A 16,717-nucleotide genomic window follows, 5' to 3' on the forward strand; every position below is an offset into this window, starting at 1 on the left:
AGGTGATGGATGGCAGAGCAGAGATGGAGGTTGTGAGAACCATGAAAGGAAATGCTGCTGGGGAGGTCAGCGTTCATGTGGTCACCACTGAGAGCACCGTGCAGACCACCCACCTACCAACGACTGCCTTCATCTTACCAGGTATGCGGTCTGATTTTTGGATGGTCCTCTGTAGAGTGGGATATTCTATGATTCTATGTTTGCCCTGTCTAACTGAGCTTCCTCAGCTCTCTCACCACGCATTGACATGTATCACACTTCTTGTATGTCTATGATCCTCCCAAACCTTGGGAGGCAAGGTTGTGTTGCTGTTACTATCTTAGAAATTCTCTGTGGCTATCCCACATCACTTGGATGGTTTCTGGCTGATCAAAAGCCTTCAGCTTTTGAAATGAAGCTCTGATTTCTAGGGCCCTGTGCCAGCGCAGTGCAGTTTGCCTGGGTGCCTGCTTTGCAGAGTGTATGGGCTCCTGTGTTGCAGTTCTAGGGCTAATCTGGCCCAGCTGAGCACCGTAGAAGCAAATGTCCTAATTGTTCCTCCTCCTGACCTTGGATCCTGCTGTGGAAAAGCCGTGGACTGTATAGTGCATTCATTGAGCAGTCCAGAAGCTTACTAGCACTCTGCTTCAATGTGGCATTCTGATCATGGGAGCGGGCTGAAGTTAGGCTGAAGTAAGATCCCCTGAATATGGATAGTGCCACCTCCTCACGCCGGCATCTCTGGCTGCAGATCCTGTTGGGCCACACTCCCTGCACGTGAGTGCTTTAGAACACCATACTGAGCCCTTGGCTGGAAGATTATGTCTGTTACTTTGTGCTACCTGAGGCTGCTGTGATTCCTTTGTTTGATTTGTTTGCATCAGCAAAACATTCTGTGTATGTCTCTGGTCGGTTGTTTCTTTTCTTCCCCTCTCAAGCAAATGCCACTACCATCAACCTTCCTACAAGCACCTTAGAAATCCAGCGATTCCCCAGGGAGCCACCAAGAAACACAGGGGCTGAGAGGCCAGAGAAGGGAGTAGGGAGCGAACCCATCACAGCCACTGTCATCCCCCAGATCAGTGGGGTGCAGACCTGCAACACAGTCCGTGTGTTGGAGTGGAAAGATGGAGTGGCTACTTTGCCTGGGAGTAACCTGCGGGTAAGTGCAACCACGGGCCATATTTGTCCTCCTTCCACCATTCTGCTACTCTCTCCAATGCTTGCCCTTTTAAGTGGCAGCCCCCAAGCCTGTGCCAGCCTGGGACCTCTGGAATATGATGCAGGGCCCTGGCAGTACCCAAGGCCCAGCCAGAGAATACTTCAGCTGTTCCTGCTCTGTGAGGCTGCTCATTCCCCATCTCTGTGACTGCCCTGTACTGTGATCTTAGCAAAGAGAGCATGTACATGCTGTGTTTGGCACTGCAGTGTTGTGCCCTGCACAGGGAGAAGAGGAATGCTACTTTCTGTGTGGGGTATTTTTCCTTTCCAAGCCATGTTATGGAGTTCGCTCTCAATGGAGTCCTGTGCTCACCGTAAAAGCAGCAGCCTTGCACTCATCAGACAGCTTTTAAGTATACTGAGGCTACTGAGTAGTACGAAATAGCTTGCATGAAGTGCACTGATTTCTCAGCTTCTATTTAGCACATCATGATCCCTCTCAGTGCTACCAGCTGGTGCTGATCACACCGAAGTGCAGGCAGACAGCAGATGAGGCCTGGGATTAGAGCCTCTCATGCTTCTTCTCTCTTCTTGGACCATGCAGGGTAGGCTCAGTAGCTAGCAGGGACTGCATGGTGGGGCATCAGGATTGCTGACTTTTGTGCTCACCTCTGTCACTGGAGGAGCCATCCTCTTTCTGAACACAGTAATCACCAAGCCTTGCCCCTGTTATTCTCGGAATTCATATGCACCCACTAGCTATAAAGTTACATTTCTGCCTCTTTGTTAACTTTTTCCTTCTGTTTTTTGGTTCAATGACATAGTTTCGAATAAATGAGTATGGGACGCTGAAGGTGGTGAGTGCTGATAAGATGCCTCCAGCAGAAGCTATAAAGGAGGGTCATGCGAAGAAAGATGGGCAGTCAGATGTGGCACCCACTAGCAGGGACAATACTATTGTTGCTCAGGGTAAGAGCATCTTATTGGCACTTCTGGGGATGGGTAACATCATCCAGCATGTGCTGTCTGTCTTAGGGTATAAGCAAGGCAAATATCTCCTGCTTCTTGCTTTTTTTTTCTTTCTTTGATACTCTTGTGCCTCACTGTTCCTCTTCTCTCTGACTCAGATGTGCCAGAGCAACCCAAACTGCCTACAGCAGATAGCATTTGCCACTGTGATACCTGTGGCCGGAGACATGTATCAGATGGAGCCCGGGAAGGCAGGGGTTTCTGCAGTGAGCATTGTCACCAGCAGTTCAAAGAAAGGTAAAGGAAGGCGGGTTTGCTCCATGCAGGGACATATCTATCCACCTGTCTTCCCTCTCTCCCCCCTAATCAGCATGCTTCCAGGAAGAGATGCAAGCTCGTATTGCAGGTTCTGAGGACCCCACTTGTTTCTGTCTTCCCTGTAGGCAGGGTGTCCAGAGTATAGTGTGGGGAAGAATTGTTCCAAGGCGCAACAAAAGCTGCAGGAAGGTAGATTTTCTCTTACCCAGTTTGTGGCCTCATAAACATGCATCTGCTGGGGCAGGACTGCTGTGGGAGTTTGCTATAGCGGGCGCTTCCAGGCGGAGCAGCAGTGGAAAGCATGGGTTGCATTTCCAACCTTTCTGCTTACTGATGTGTGACTTCCAGGACTGATTTTCCAGCATCTCTGTGGGCCCATCCCTAGGTTCAGTTTTCCAATACTAGTGTATGAGGGTGGTTCTGCTCTGTATTCTGGTTCTGACTGCTTGCCAGCTCTGGTGCTCAGAGAAGTGTATAAGTTAGTTAGGAGGAAGGAAATAGGAAATGGAACAACAGCACTTCTCCAGGACTGACTCCCTTACCAATGCCACAGATATTGCCATATATTTTACCACAGTGGTTTACTTTTCATCTGCGTAGATCTGTCATTGTGGAAAACTCTGCCAGCAGCACCAGTGCCACTGAAATCCTCAAGCCAGCGAAGAAACGAAAGAGGAAGGACTACCAGAGCCCTTCGGAAGAAGACTATGAATCTGAGCAAATGGTAGGAAGAAGGCAAGGCAAGCATATGTGTGCCCATGTCAGTGTTACTGTGTGCGGCTCTCATCAGTGTTTTTCAGTGCCATATTAGCAGTATGTTGAAGGGGTAACCTGAAGCTGTTAGTGCCAAAAAGGCGAATATCATGGCTTCTAGATAATTGGCTGGCTGTTTGGCATACTGAGTGCATGGGAGTGTTCAGTATTGGATGTGTTCTGATTGGGCTTTTTTAGGTACTGAATGCTCTCAACTGTTGTCTTGAATCTAGGCCACTCTAGAGTAGAAGTGCTGAAGAGAACATCTATCTGTGTGATGTGTTTCTGGGGGACAGAACTGCTTGACAAGGCAAGCTCTACTTGCTCTACTTGCCAGGCCTGGCTGTAGCAGATTCACACCAGACGTCATTGCTAACACACAATACCAAAATTTCCCTGTCAGATTCTGAGATCAATCCTGTTGGCTTCCCATTTCTGGGCTAAGCATCAGTTGAATCATGGATGTTTTTGGAGGCTTATCTTGGCCCTTGACACTGGTGTGAAGGTACAACATGCAGCATAAACCTCTGTGCAGGAATCCTGACATCTAACACCTTTGTCTGCTCTTGTATCAAGGAGGAAAAGCAGGAAGAGCTGAAAAACTCTGTGGGAGACTCTGCCATCAGCAATACAGAGGCTGACACTTGGAGCCAGCACGGTACAGAGGGGCCAGGTCGGTGTTGGGGTGAGCAGTCCTCTGCCACAGCAGTGTGGATGGGAATGCATGGTGAGGGCTGCAGGGTCTTACTGCAATCCTTCAGGGCTTGGGCCAGCATTTTGGTGCTCCAGCAGAGTTGAGCACCAGTGCCAGACATTGGTGCATGTTCTTGAAATCTTGTGAACTCCTCTGCTTGATTGATCCTGCTCTCTCTGTCTCTTTCCCTTTCTTTCCTTTCCTCTCTTTCTCCCTGTGGAATGGTTGCACCCTTACAAGTTATGGCTGTGTCTTCTTCAGGAGCTGTCTCGTAATGTACAGTGCTTTCTGGTCCCTCCCTTTGGGAATCAACCCTCCTGTGCGGATATTCCACTCTGAGAGATGCTGTCCTGAGCAATAACCTGTTTGTGCCTTGTCTGGCTGTTCCCTCCTCTTTGGATGGTCTCAAAGGGAACTTCCCTCTTGACATCAGGAGCTCACAGGTTTGGGTGCTGCTCCTGTAGGTCTTGGCTTGTAGGAGTCCAGTGATTTGGGACTGGCTCATGTCACAGGGATCTATTCCTAGACTGAATCAGAGCAAATTTCAAACACAGAGATGTGGTGAAATCAGAGGGAAATTGGATGAACTGAGGAACACACTGTTTGCTTGCTTTTTTTTCCCCCCCCCCACCTTGGAGTATGATAGGGGGTGAGAGAGGAGAGGAAAACTTGTGAAAATACTGGAAGTAAACATTTATGGAAAGTATATTTTCTTTTGAAGTGAAAGGTCATACTTTAAGTTATTTCAAAATGAAACTATTCCAGCTCCGTACTCACCTCCACAGCAAAATGCAGGGACTGTAACAGGCTCTAGATGGTTGCCAAGCCCTGATTTTGAATAGGTCCAAAGGAGGGCCACGAGGCTGCTCAAAGGGCTGGAGCACCTCTTCTGTGCAGACAGCCTGGGCTTGTGCAGCCTGGAGAAGGATGGAGGAGACCTGACAGTGGTCCTCCAGTACTTTAAGGGAGCTTGTAAGCAGGAGAGGAATCAACGTTTTACATGGATGAACAGTGATAGGACAAGGGGGAACAGTTTTAAGCTCGGAGATTTAGATTTGATGTTGGGGAAATTTTTCACTGAGAGAGTAGCGAGACTGCCACAGCTATGGATGCCCCATCCCTGTAAGGTGAGGCTGGACGGGGCTGTGGGCAACCTTATCTAGTGCCTGATTTAGTGCTTGGCAACCCTACCCACAGCAGAAATGTGGAACTAGATGGTGTTCAGTATCCCTTCCAACCTAAGCCATTCTATGATTCTGTGAGTACAGCGAGCAAAGCACTACTGAAAAGGGAGGTTGTGTGTGTTTGCCAGCTCCTTTTCTCTAAAGTCTGAGCCCTGAACACAGATCTTCCCTGCTGTTTACAAGTAAGCAGTGCTGAGCTTTGTTATTTCCAGCATTTTATTTTCTCATGTTTTAGAAATTCATCTGTAGACAAAATACGCACCTGTATACTTCGGTGCAGCAAAGTAGGTGCACATTCTGTCTCTGGGTGTATTTATCACTCTCCAGAAGTATGAAATTTGTCCTCATGCATTTCCTGGACATATTTTGCTGTTTTGGGTATTGTCTTCTTTAAATGAGTATTATAAGGGTAAGTGTATCTCTAGGGCATCACTGTGGCTCTGCTGTCTGAGGAGGACTCAGAGAAGATAGCAGAATTTGTTCCTCTGAAGTAGTGGAGGAAGGTGGTTTGACTGGCTGGGAGCCACTTGCGTTGGGGAGTGATTCCCAGACTTCTAGATGGATTGTGCTGGTTGTCTCAGATCTGTCAGCACAGTGGCCATTTCAGATGTACTGGCTGGAGGACTGGTTGCAGAGGTGTCCTGATGCTATTGCACAAGATGGCTCATGGTCTTTAGGTGCCTTCTAGAGTGTTGTACAGCAGCAAAAGACATTTGGGTTACTGTGTGAGAGGGGGGATCACTTGGCTCCTTGGGCAGCTGACCAGGTTTGCTGAAGAAGGGGTTCTGGTAGGACAGTGCTGAGCTTTGCAGTTATGCAGGACTGTGTGTGAGAGTGGGATGTGGCCCCAGTGGGACAGACCTGTGTGCTCACCTGCCCAAGGCAGGCAGGGACTGGGGCTGGAGCAGAACCTCAGCAGCGCCTCTTGTGTGTGCGTTTGTGCTGCGCTCAGGTGCCAGCGAGGAGAAGAAAGAAGGCTGGTCTTGGGCGTCCTACTTGGAGGAGCAGAAAGCTGTCGCTGCCCCTTTAGATCTCTTCCAGGATGTGAGTTGGGATTTTCCGTCTTTTTCCCTCCTTCATCTTCTCTTTTCTGTACCTTTTCTTTCCTACTCCTCCTCTTTCTCCTCTGTTCTTTGCTTCCCTATTTAGTGGGGTTCCCATCTTCACTTGGAAGTGACCAGTCAGCCTCCAGTTCTGATTGACCCCAAGTCCTGCTCCCGAGCAGGATGCTGTCCCTGTCCCAAGTGCCCCATGTCTGCCTATTGCTCTGGGAGGTTGGTGGAGCCCTTCCAGTCCTTCCTCAAGTCAGGCCTGGGCTCTCCTGAGGCTATGCAGAGGATCTGTGTCCCCACCTCCCATTGATTGCCAGGGTGCAAGAGGAGCCCACACCCCATGTCCCACTCCTTGTCAGCCTAGGGATACTATGCCCTGACAGCAGCAAGAGACACAAACCCACAAGGAGGTGGAGGAAGGTGTTTTTTTTTCTGTGGAAAAAGCATTAACAATTTGGCCAAAAACATAACCTGTTGCCCACAGTCTCCTGGGCCCAGCAGCTCCCATAGGCTGATGGTTGTTCCTTGGGATGGTTCTAGACCCATTTACATCTGCCATTTTTTTACATTGTATTTTCATTTTTGTTTCCAGTACCAAGTAGCTTCCCAGCACAAGAATGGGTTTAAAGTGGGGATGAAGCTGGAGGGAATTGATCCACAACACCCATCCATGTACTTTATCCTGACGGTGGCTGAGGTAAGGTGCCTTTGCTTTCTGCGTCTCTCTGCATGTCCTTCCTGCCCAGTGGAACAGGAGTTTGGGGCCCTCACTTGCATTCTGCTGCCAGCACTGCATGAAATGAGCTAGCACTCTATCACCTCTGTCAAGCAAATGGATGTTTCCTTCCTGTTTGTAAGGGCAGGAGCCAGTGCTTTGGAGCAGCTGCCATGTCGCAGCCCAGTTATTCTCTTTGCCACCCTGGAGCCATGGGGTATGGTGTTGTACTGTGGTATTGGCAACGGATTCTTACTTTTGAGTTGATGCCTCTCAGACAGGTCTGAGCCCTGGAGATGGAAGAAGTGAAGGTGTCCCATTGATCTTGTGCCTGCAGAGGCCCTCTGGGTCCTGGATTTTCCACTCAGTCATTTGTCATGTCCCCAAATCGGACTTGCCTTGCATTTCACTCTGGGCCCACAGGCAGCCAGGAAAATCACCCTCATGACAGTGGATACTGTTCTGCTACTGGAGAGATTTCACCAGAGCAACATGGCATTTAGATATACCTCTATGCAAACATTTCCCACGAACGCAGAAAAGGGAATACTTGCACTCACTGGTTCCATCACATAAAGTGAATACAGAGATATTTTACTGTGGCATCTTAAGCACCAGCCTGAAACCCCCTGCTCAGAAGGTAGCAGTGGCCTTATACTTACCTTGATCCATATTGGATAGCTCTTGGGTCTGGCATCCTGATTTGTGCACTGGCATATGATTTTTGTTTCTTAAGTTTTGTTTCTTAAGGCTTCCTTAAGTGCTGTATTGAAATGTTGTGTGGGAGGGGTGGTGGGTGCAACATCCAGCCAGGGACAGCAGGTTTCCATGGTTCTTTCCTTCTCCTGCTGTTTCTGTGGGTAGGTATGTGGCTATCGGATGCGTCTTCACTTTGACGGCTACTCTGAGTGCCATGATTTCTGGCTGAATGCTGACTCCCCTGACATCCACCCTGCTGGCTGGTTTGAAGAGACAGGACACAAACTCCAGCCTCCAAAAGGTATGAATCTTGGTTGATGGGCCTTATTGAAGGAAGGAAGGGAATGAATAACAGGCCCCCAGTGCAAGAATAGGAGACTCCCTGGGTTCCAGGAGGGATGATACTGTGCTGGGTGTTGCTGCAGGACACCACTTTAGGTACCCATCAACATTAAACTTCCCTTCCATTCTGGGGCGAAGCCCTGTTGCCTTGGATGCACTAGCTGGTGCACACTGGTGCTACCACAACCTGGATGCAGTGCACTCCTGGGCAGAGGACCAGTGCTCTCCAGTGCTAAGCTGTTTTTCCACTCCAATGCTAACATTTCTTAGCACCCCTCTGAAGTCAGACACTGGCCTAAACCATAGGCTATAGGTGCTCAATGGCTGTTCAAAACCCTGCCCACCCTTGGTGTGAGGGCTGGCTGGATTAGGATGTTCAGGCTCAACCACATGACCTCTTGGCTCCCTGTGAACTTGCTGCTCTCATTTCTCTTCCTGAGGGGTTTTAGGTTATAAGGAAGAAGAATTCAGCTGGACAAACTACCTGAAGATAACAAAGGCACAGGCAGCTCCTAAGCACCTCTTTGTGATCCGAAACACTGTGAGTAGCAGCTTCTCCTCCCTGTCAGAGCCTGTGGGTTTGGGGTGACTACTCTCCAATTGAATATTGGGCTTTTCTCTGTTCACCCCACAATTCTCAAAGCCACAGTGAGTAGGGCCAAGAGAATGCATTGCTTGTGTTGCTTGTCAAGATGTGGTGTGCTTAGCTGCTGAAGATCCTTACGTTGGGCACAGGCTTGCCGTGCCCAAAATTGGAGCTGGGCTGATTTCCTTTCTCATCTGGGTCCTTCTCACAGATTGTTAACATACGTTTCAAAGGTATTGACTGGGGAGAAATAGGTATTACTCTCAACAAATATTTTGCCAAAGAAAACCAAACAAACTATTCATGTCCCATTATCTGTTTTCTATCTTCATTATCTCTGTCTCTGCCTTTGTTTTTCATGTGGCAGCTTGGGTAAAGGAAGTGAGAATGTAGCGGAATGAAAAATGCTGCTGGCTTCTTTCCAGCTGCAGAGGAAACTAAACCTACTGATAAATCAGTCTCTTTAAGTTATTTACTGTGGCTAAGTCCATGAATGCATGGATTCCCTGCCGAGGTGGGGATGTGATTTTCTGCAGCAGTTCCGTTAGAATATGTGACACAGTGTTTTGCAGATTTGGGATCCAGGAAGTAAGGCAAGGTAGGACGCAGGGCACTGACCCAGCTCTTTCTACCAAACCTAGGGCATTAGTAGCTAACACAGTAGCAACATGACTAGACTGAAATCAGTATAAGTTGGAGGCAAGTTTTCTCTCCTTATAGAAGATCTTGAGGGTCTAAAGACTTTTTTCTTTCTTTTTGTATGGCCAGGGTGATTTAATTACCCTCTGCCTGTTCTCTTACATACACGGACCCTTCTGACCCTAAGTGGCCCTAAGCCTGCCTGCAGGCCTGAGAGGGTCTTGTTTTAGGCAGCTGCTCTCTTGCAGCAGGCAAGGGAAGTGTTAAGAAGGGTGCTGGGTCTGAGGCTGTGAAAGAAACTTGCTTCTTTCTCCTCCCAGCGTGAGGCTCCCCCAGGCTTCGAAGTGGGCATGAAGCTTGAGGCTGTGGACCGCATGAATCCTTCCCTGATCTGTGTTGCCACAGTGACTGATGTGGTGGACGATCGCTTTTTGGTGCACTTTGACAACTGGGATGATACTTACGATTACTGGTAAGTGCACAGAGGCTTCTAGGTTCCCAGTGCCAACTCTCTTCTTGCTTCAGCAAGAGTGATGAGGTGCTTTAGAAAACAGTACAATACCACAAGTATGCTGCTGCAGATCAAGCAACAATCTGACGCTGTAACACTCATAGACTGACCCAGTAACAATCATAGAACCATGTAGATTAGAAAAGACATTCAGGATCTTGACGTCTGACCATCATCTGATCTACCAAGTCCTATCAGTAAACCATGTCCAGAGGTGGAGACTCCAACAGTTCCTTGGATAGACTGTTCCAGTACTTGACCATCCTCTCCATGAAGAAATGATTCCTAACATTCAATCTAAACCTACCCTGGTGCAACTTGAGTCCATTATGAGACTGAAGAAGAGGGTCACCCACCTGTGCTGGGGTGCAAACCTTTACCTGTTCATTGTCACTTTCTGGGATGTTGCTGTGGCCTTTTAGGTAACACAGGGCTAAGACAGGTCTGATCACAGGCCCTGATACCCACTTGGGTGTCAAAGAGGGTTTTTTGCAATGCATCTGAGGCAGAGGCTGGATACCTACTCTTAAAAAGAGTTCCTGGGCTTGTATGTGAGGCGTTGTTTGCCTCTGTGGATGTGTGTGTGCAGGTATCCCAGTTGAGGCCAATTTAAGCCAAGTAGCACAGAGTTCTGCTTTGTTACTAATACTCTTATTTTGCACCACAAGGAACTGTGAGGCTGCAGCAGTTTCTGTCTGTGGCTGCTCCTTGCTGGTGTTGGCTACGCAAAATAAGTACTTCATGCTCTGATCTAAGGCAGACCTCAAGTGTTCTGGGATGTACTAGGAGCTGTGACCAGGGTGTGACCCCTGCTGGTTGCCCAGATTTGACTGCTGTGAACTCTGAAAGACATGGCATGTAACCCCCACAGGGTTGCTTTTCCCTGGACAGCTCTGACACAGCAGTTCCATCCAGCTCACATTCATGTCCTGCTCTTGTGAGATGGAGTACTCCACTCCAGCCCTTGCCCTGCTAGGGCCTGGAGTCCCCTGGGTCACTCAGGGCCAAAGGTGCTGTAGAAAGCCTTTCTTTCTGCAGGGGCTTTTGCTGATGGTGTAGATCTAGTCTGTGCCACTTGCTGGCCTATCCCAGGCCCTGGCAGCCTGCACAGTCTAGCAGGGGTGAGACAGGTGTCTCAGTCCTGTATAATGGTTTAGATGTATTTTCTAGGTGTGACCCCAGCAGTCCATACATTCACCCAGTCGGATGGTGTCAGGAGCATGGCAAACCCCTCACACCTCCTCAAGGTGAGTTGATAGCTGGGGAACACAGCCTTCAGTGGCACATCACCTCAGAGACAGGCTTTCTGGGGTGGGACGGGATGCCTAGGGAATCAAACCCCATGGCCTGTGCTTGCCTGCAGGCCCAGGCAGTTTCTTCAGCAAGGTTGTGGCCAAGGAGGTGGCACGTACAAGAGTCTCTTGTACATATATGTTCAGGTCCAGCATGATGTTTGTGTCAGGCCAAGTGGAAAGGTCAGGAAGACCCAAGCTATATGTGCAGGCCCAAACGTTCCTGCTTCCCTGCACCCTGGGTTTCATGGTCCAGGGCAAAATAGTAGCGCATCTTAATGTCTCCTAGGTTTCCATATACATGGCACAGGCATGGTTGGTCTTTCAAGGCCTCTGGGTTACTTGCCATCTTCCTGCTGTTGTGTATCTCACTTTCTGCATCTTTCCCTTCTAGATTATCCTGACCCTGATAATTTCACCTGGGAAAAGTACTTAAAAGAAACAGGAGCATCTGCTGTCCCAGCTTGGGCTTTTAAAGTGGTGAGTGCCACATCATCTTCTTCATTATACGTGGGCAGGAATTCAAATTTTCTCTATTGTCAGGTCTTCAAATTTATGAAGAGTAAAGAGATGTTTAGCATCTTCTTACCACAGGCCTAGGATTCAGATCTATGCTCAAGGTTCAGAAGTGAAGGCTGTCCTAGGCAAATAGATCAAAATGGGAAAAAATCAGAAGAATGGCCATCACCTCTGCTAGACAGAAGCTGTGTGATGGAAAATCATTTAAATTTGCTTGACAGCTATCTCCACTTTTTTCAACAACAGCTATGTCCAGCCAAGTGCAGCTGTGTTATAAAGTCCCTAAATGACTCTTGAAAGCGTTCTTCCTTTGGGCATAGCTTTTCCATCTTGTTAAAAACACAGTTCAGATCTGGGAGTTCTGTTCATACTCTCCTGGTAGCCAATATGAGCAGCAGTGGCTCTTATCTGGACAGGACAGGGGGTAGGAGCTGGGCTTTGGGAATACATATGTTTCTGGGAAAGCAGTCTGGGGGTGACAGGATCCTGAGCGTAGCCCTACTTCCTGCTGACCTATATTTTTTCTTGTTCCAGCGCCCGCCCCATGGCTTCCTCGTCAACATGAAGCTCGAGGCAGTGGACAGGAGGACTCCTTCCCTCATCCGAGTGGCCAGTGTGGAGGATGTGGAAGATCACAGGATAAAAGTGGGTCTTAGTGCTGAGCCTAGGTCCAGGCACTGTGCCGGCTTCTCTTGTCTTTCCTAATTCACTGCCAGTTGCAATGGCAAAGTATATAGAGGTCTGTGGAAGCGCACAGTGCATAAGATGGCAGATGGCAAGCCCCAGTGCCTGAATCCAGGAGTGGAGCAAAATCTTGTGTTGCAAAATCTTGTTTCCCTGCTCTGTTGCATGCTATCAGCTTGGAAGACTTCAGAGCTACTCCTGGAGGTACACTGAGGTTTAAAGGGTGACGTCTCTACTTTTTTCCCCAGATCCACTTTGATGGTTGGAGCCACATATATGATTTCTGGATTGATGCAGATCATCCAGACATACATCCCATAGGCTGGTGCTCAAAAACTGGTCATCCACTGCAGCCTCCTCTTAGTAAGTTCTCATACCAGGGCCCAAGAGTGCCTGATCCCCACAGTCACCATTACCTGTCCACGTGCATCCATTGTGCTGGTCAAGGGTGGGCAGGGAGGAAGGGCTTCCATGGGGAAAATACTCCAGTTTGGTGCATGCTGGAGTGTCTGGGGCTGTGCCTATGACAGTCTGTCCCTTGTTCTTCTGGTCTAGGGCCAAAGGAACCAGCTTCTTCTGCTCACTCAGGCTGCCCAACCCTGGGCTGCAAGAACATCCCTCATACCAAGAGCTCCAAGTACAGCTTTCACCACAGGTGAGCTCCGCAGCTCAGCTCAGAGGGTCAGAGCTTCCCTGCCAGCTATGTGCCAGAGCCTTCCTCTGTGCCTGTCAGCAGCCAGTCCTTCCGTGCACCCACCCTATGCCTGGCTCTGTCCCTGGAGCCTGCTGCCAGCTTAACTGCCGATGAGCTGATGCTTTCCTTTCTGTACCTGTCCTGTGTCCCCAGAGCTCCTGAGGATGCTCTTCAAGTTCATCTGCAAGGGGTCCTGTAAGCCTTGTAGAGGATGGCCTTTATGTACTTGTAGATGATGCTTTGAGAATGATATTCCTCCCACCCCTACCTTTCACTGTGAGCTTGTAAGCTAGGAAGTACTGAGAGGGGACATCTCCCTCAAGGCATTGTCAGTTGTTTGTATGACCCTTTTCAGGAGAAATCAGTGCGGGTGTAATGCTAACCCCAGCATGACAGGCTGTCACCAGAGCAGAGAAGCGAGTATAGCAGAGAGTACTTGAGAATGAGGGAGGCAAGTGTGGCTCCCAGAGGTTTACCTCCTGGGCACAGTCATGGCACATGCTTTGTCCTATTTTGAGGCTAATCTGGATGCCTGTGAGGAAGCACTCCTACGAACCCCACTGACCTGCTTGATCAGCATTCTGCTGACTTGCACAGGGTGGTTGTGGTGCCAGTGGACAAGATAGGACAGGTGTTCGTACCTGGAGGGACTGGACTTGCCCTATGTATGAGCCCACACAGCTGGCACCACAGCCCCAGGGAATGTGTTCAGCAAATCTTTACTACACTTTGCTTGGCCAAGGCTATGGCTTCTAGCAGTTGGGGTTGGATGGTGGTCCCAAGCCAGCTTCACCCACTCTTGCCTCATGCTTTGTTCTACTCTCACCTGTCCTCTTTTCTCTAGGAAGTGCCCAACACCGGGTTGTGATGGATCAGGACACGTGACAGGGAGATTCACAGCACACTACTGCCTCTCAGGGTGCCCACTGGCGGAGAAGAACCAGGGCAGGCTTAAGGCAGACTTGTCTGACACCGAGGCCTCAACTCGCAAGAGGAACCTGATCGGCTTCCCTCAGCGGAAGAAATCTCGGCACCATGGGAGGTAGGGGAAACTTGGCGACCCCTGCACAGCAGTGTGGGGCCGCTGGGCTACACATGACATCTGTAGGATGGATGGTTGAGTTGGAGAGACTCCTTGCCTTCAGGGGAGCATGTTTGCTAACAGCTGGTGTTTGTTATTGCAGCTCTATTGAGTGACCTTTGACACCTCTCCTGTTTTTTTTTTTTTTTTTATTCACATTATGTTTTTTTGGCTGTCAGCCCTTTTTGTCAGGGTCTGAGAGGTAATCCTTGCTCCTACTGTCAAGGCATTGCTCTGTGCAGTGTGGCGAAGGGCCCTTAGGCCAATTCCAACACAGGTGAAATCAGTTTTCCTTTATCTTTAGAGGGCGACCTCCAAAGTACCGGAAGATCCAACAGGAAGACTTCCAGAGTAAGTGCGCTCCTCTGCCATGGTGTCATTGCAGAACAGGGTAAGACTTGAGCTGGGGTGGTGGCTGACAGAATTATGTCTTTCCTTGGCTTGCTCTGTCAGTCCTTGCACAGGTCAGCACCAGGCAGAGGGCTGTGTAGACTTCATGATGTCAAAACGAGCCGTCTAACAAGGGATGTCTGTGACTCTTACCAGTGCTCTACTTGGTCCCTCATCACTTCTCTTGATTTGTATCTGTGAATGTTTGAGTGCTTTAGGGCAGGGAATTGGGACTGTCTCTCTCTGGCTGTGCATTTTTCCAGGCACTTTGTCTTCAGCTCAGGGTGCTGTGCTTTCATCCTATCGGTGCTATACCCCAAATCCTCAGTGTGAGGTGCCACATTGCTCCTGCAGAACAGAACCTGTTGTTGAACATTTTCTTGGCAATTAGTTCTCATGATTGGCATGGTACATAAGTGGCTGTAGGGTGATAAGGCATTTTCTCCAGCCAGTATTGATTTTACCTTAGGCTGGCTTGGTGTTTAGCCCATCACTGGAGCTGAATGAAGATCTCTTATTGGAAACCATCATTGGCTCATTAGGGCAGAGACTAAAGCTTAAAGTTTTGTTATAAACCTAAAAAGAGTTGAATGATAAGGGATGGTATTCTGGTGTGAAAATTGATTTGAAATTTACGAAGGACTGAAAAGAACAAGGCAAAGTCAACCTGGTCTCTAAACTACGCCCACCATTTCCAGTACCACTGTACTGAATGCCTTTGATGCATTAATATATCCTGTTTAATTCAAAGGACAGCCACTTGCTCTTAATAACGTGACCCCACAAGACCATCTGCTCCCAGCCCCAGGTCCTCTCCTGAACAGAGTCTTCTTCAAGGCTTGTAGAATGGGACAGGATGTTCTCATCCCCCTTCTTTGTATCACACTTTGCATTTTTATTGGCAGCTATTTCTTCAGACAACATGCACCAGTCGCTCTTCATGTCTGCCCTGTCTGCCCATCCTGACCGCTCACTATCACTGTGTTGGGAGCAGCACTGCAAACTCCTACCAGGAGTGGCTGGCATCACAGCAACCACAGTAGCCAAGTGGACAATTGATGAGGTGAGGCAGTTTTGGAGTGTGTGCTGGTTCCTAACCCACTGGCATGACTGAGAGGACTTCAGCTAGCTGTGCAGCACAGTGGTACATGTCCCTGGTACAGAACAGTAGCCTTTTCCCTGGGCTAATGAAGTGTCCCACTGGATACACCCGGAGAGCACGGTGTGGACAGCTGTCAGTCACATGCCCTGATGGCAGTGGCTTGGGAAGAATATGTAGAACTACCAGATTCTTCCTTGGCTTGAATGTGATGCTAACAGGGCAGGCAGGTGAAGGACAACAGTCTTCATTTAGCATACTAGTTTTCCAAATCAGTTTTCTCTTTTCTAAATAAAGAACAAAACAACAAACAAGCAAAAAAACCTCCCATAGACTCTGCAGATAGGGAATCGCTTCCTTCTTTCTCTGTGATGAAATATTTACCTCTGATTCATACTCGTCACTTTTATTTACTTTCTTTGGTATTGGTAGTGGCTTCTCTTGAAGGTTGGGTAGCTGGACCTCTGAGACTGGACTGGCAGCCCCAGCACGCAGCTTTGCCTGATGTCCTCTGTGTGCACCACTTCTGCCCCAATTCCTCGGTGGGAATCATCTTGTTGGGCTGGAGATAGCTTATTGGAGATAAAGCTGTTGTAGCATTTGCTACTCTGGGGCTGCAAAGGACCAGCACCCATGCTGTTTGTTGAGCAGGCTATGTCTTGGATGGGTGCCACTAAACAAGCTTTGAGGCAAGAATTGTTCCAGCTTCTTACACCCTGGTCAGGAGTGGCATAGGAGAATGCTGCAACTGCAGCACTTTGCCCTACCAGGCATGTGTTAACTTAAAGGATTCATAAAGCTTCTATGGAAATGAGGATGTGATCTCATAGGGGTGTCTCCAGACAGAAACATTGCTTCCATCTTGACATTTCTTTCTGTTTATTCCAAGGTCTTTAGCTTTGTTCAAACTCTGACGGGTTGTGAGGACCAAGCCAAGCTCTTCAGAGATGAGGTGAGAAGGGCTGGAGAATGAATGCAGGCAGCCCAAAGCGGCTGTTTGCCAACAGAAGATGAAGGAATTAGCCATTGGCCTTCCTTCAGTGGCTTTGCTGCTGAATGCCTAGAGCACATCCACCACCTGGGAGGTGCCACCCCGGGGGTGGCAGTTGCATGGCATTCCAGTGTGTAACTGTCAGCCTTTGCAGACAGTGGCATGAGGGAGATTCTGGATTCTGTCCTTATCATGTTGTGCTTTCCTCTTCCCTTGGTGTGAGTGAAGAAGGGTCCCTCTGAGGAGGCTTTGTCTGGGGAGTCGGAGAATGGTGCTGCAGCTTCATAGAATCATAGAAGTTCTCAGGTTGGAAAAGACGTTAAAGATCTTCAAGTCCAACCACGACCTAACCATATTACCCTAAA

General features: G+C 48.8%; 1 protein-coding gene across 1 annotated transcript in view; it reads left to right on the plus strand.

Moving 5' to 3' along the window:
- L3MBTL1 (L3MBTL histone methyl-lysine binding protein 1) overlaps positions 1–16,313 on the plus strand; it is a gene marked incomplete at its 3' end in the record, with an annotated part of 16,789 nt that extends 476 nt beyond the window's left edge. The window contains exons 3-22 of the mRNA XM_042892673.1: positions 3–141; positions 918–1,141; positions 1,965–2,109; positions 2,268–2,406; positions 3,028–3,151; positions 3,757–3,853; positions 6,011–6,102; positions 6,703–6,807; positions 7,690–7,825; positions 8,316–8,407; positions 9,412–9,563; positions 10,773–10,849; positions 11,289–11,374; positions 11,948–12,058; positions 12,346–12,460; positions 12,653–12,752; positions 13,636–13,833; positions 14,177–14,223; positions 15,168–15,325; positions 16,251–16,313. Of these exons, the coding sequence (XP_042748607.1) occupies positions 6–141; positions 918–1,141; positions 1,965–2,109; positions 2,268–2,406; positions 3,028–3,151; positions 3,757–3,853; positions 6,011–6,102; positions 6,703–6,807; positions 7,690–7,825; positions 8,316–8,407; positions 9,412–9,563; positions 10,773–10,849; positions 11,289–11,374; positions 11,948–12,058; positions 12,346–12,460; positions 12,653–12,752; positions 13,636–13,833; positions 14,177–14,223; positions 15,168–15,325; positions 16,251–16,313 (2,397 nt within the window). The remainder of the gene's footprint in view (positions 1–2; positions 142–917; positions 1,142–1,964; positions 2,110–2,267; positions 2,407–3,027; positions 3,152–3,756; positions 3,854–6,010; positions 6,103–6,702; positions 6,808–7,689; positions 7,826–8,315; positions 8,408–9,411; positions 9,564–10,772; positions 10,850–11,288; positions 11,375–11,947; positions 12,059–12,345; positions 12,461–12,652; positions 12,753–13,635; positions 13,834–14,176; positions 14,224–15,167; positions 15,326–16,250) is intronic.
- Positions 16,314–16,717: the final 404 nt, after the last annotated feature.

Source organism: Lagopus leucura, unplaced genomic scaffold (genome assembly GCF_019238085.1).
Source record: "Lagopus leucura isolate 7727_CA_CO unplaced genomic scaffold, USGS_WTPT01 35286-7_obj-0_obj, whole genome shotgun sequence".
NCBI lineage: Eukaryota > Metazoa > Chordata > Aves > Galliformes > Phasianidae > Lagopus > Lagopus leucura.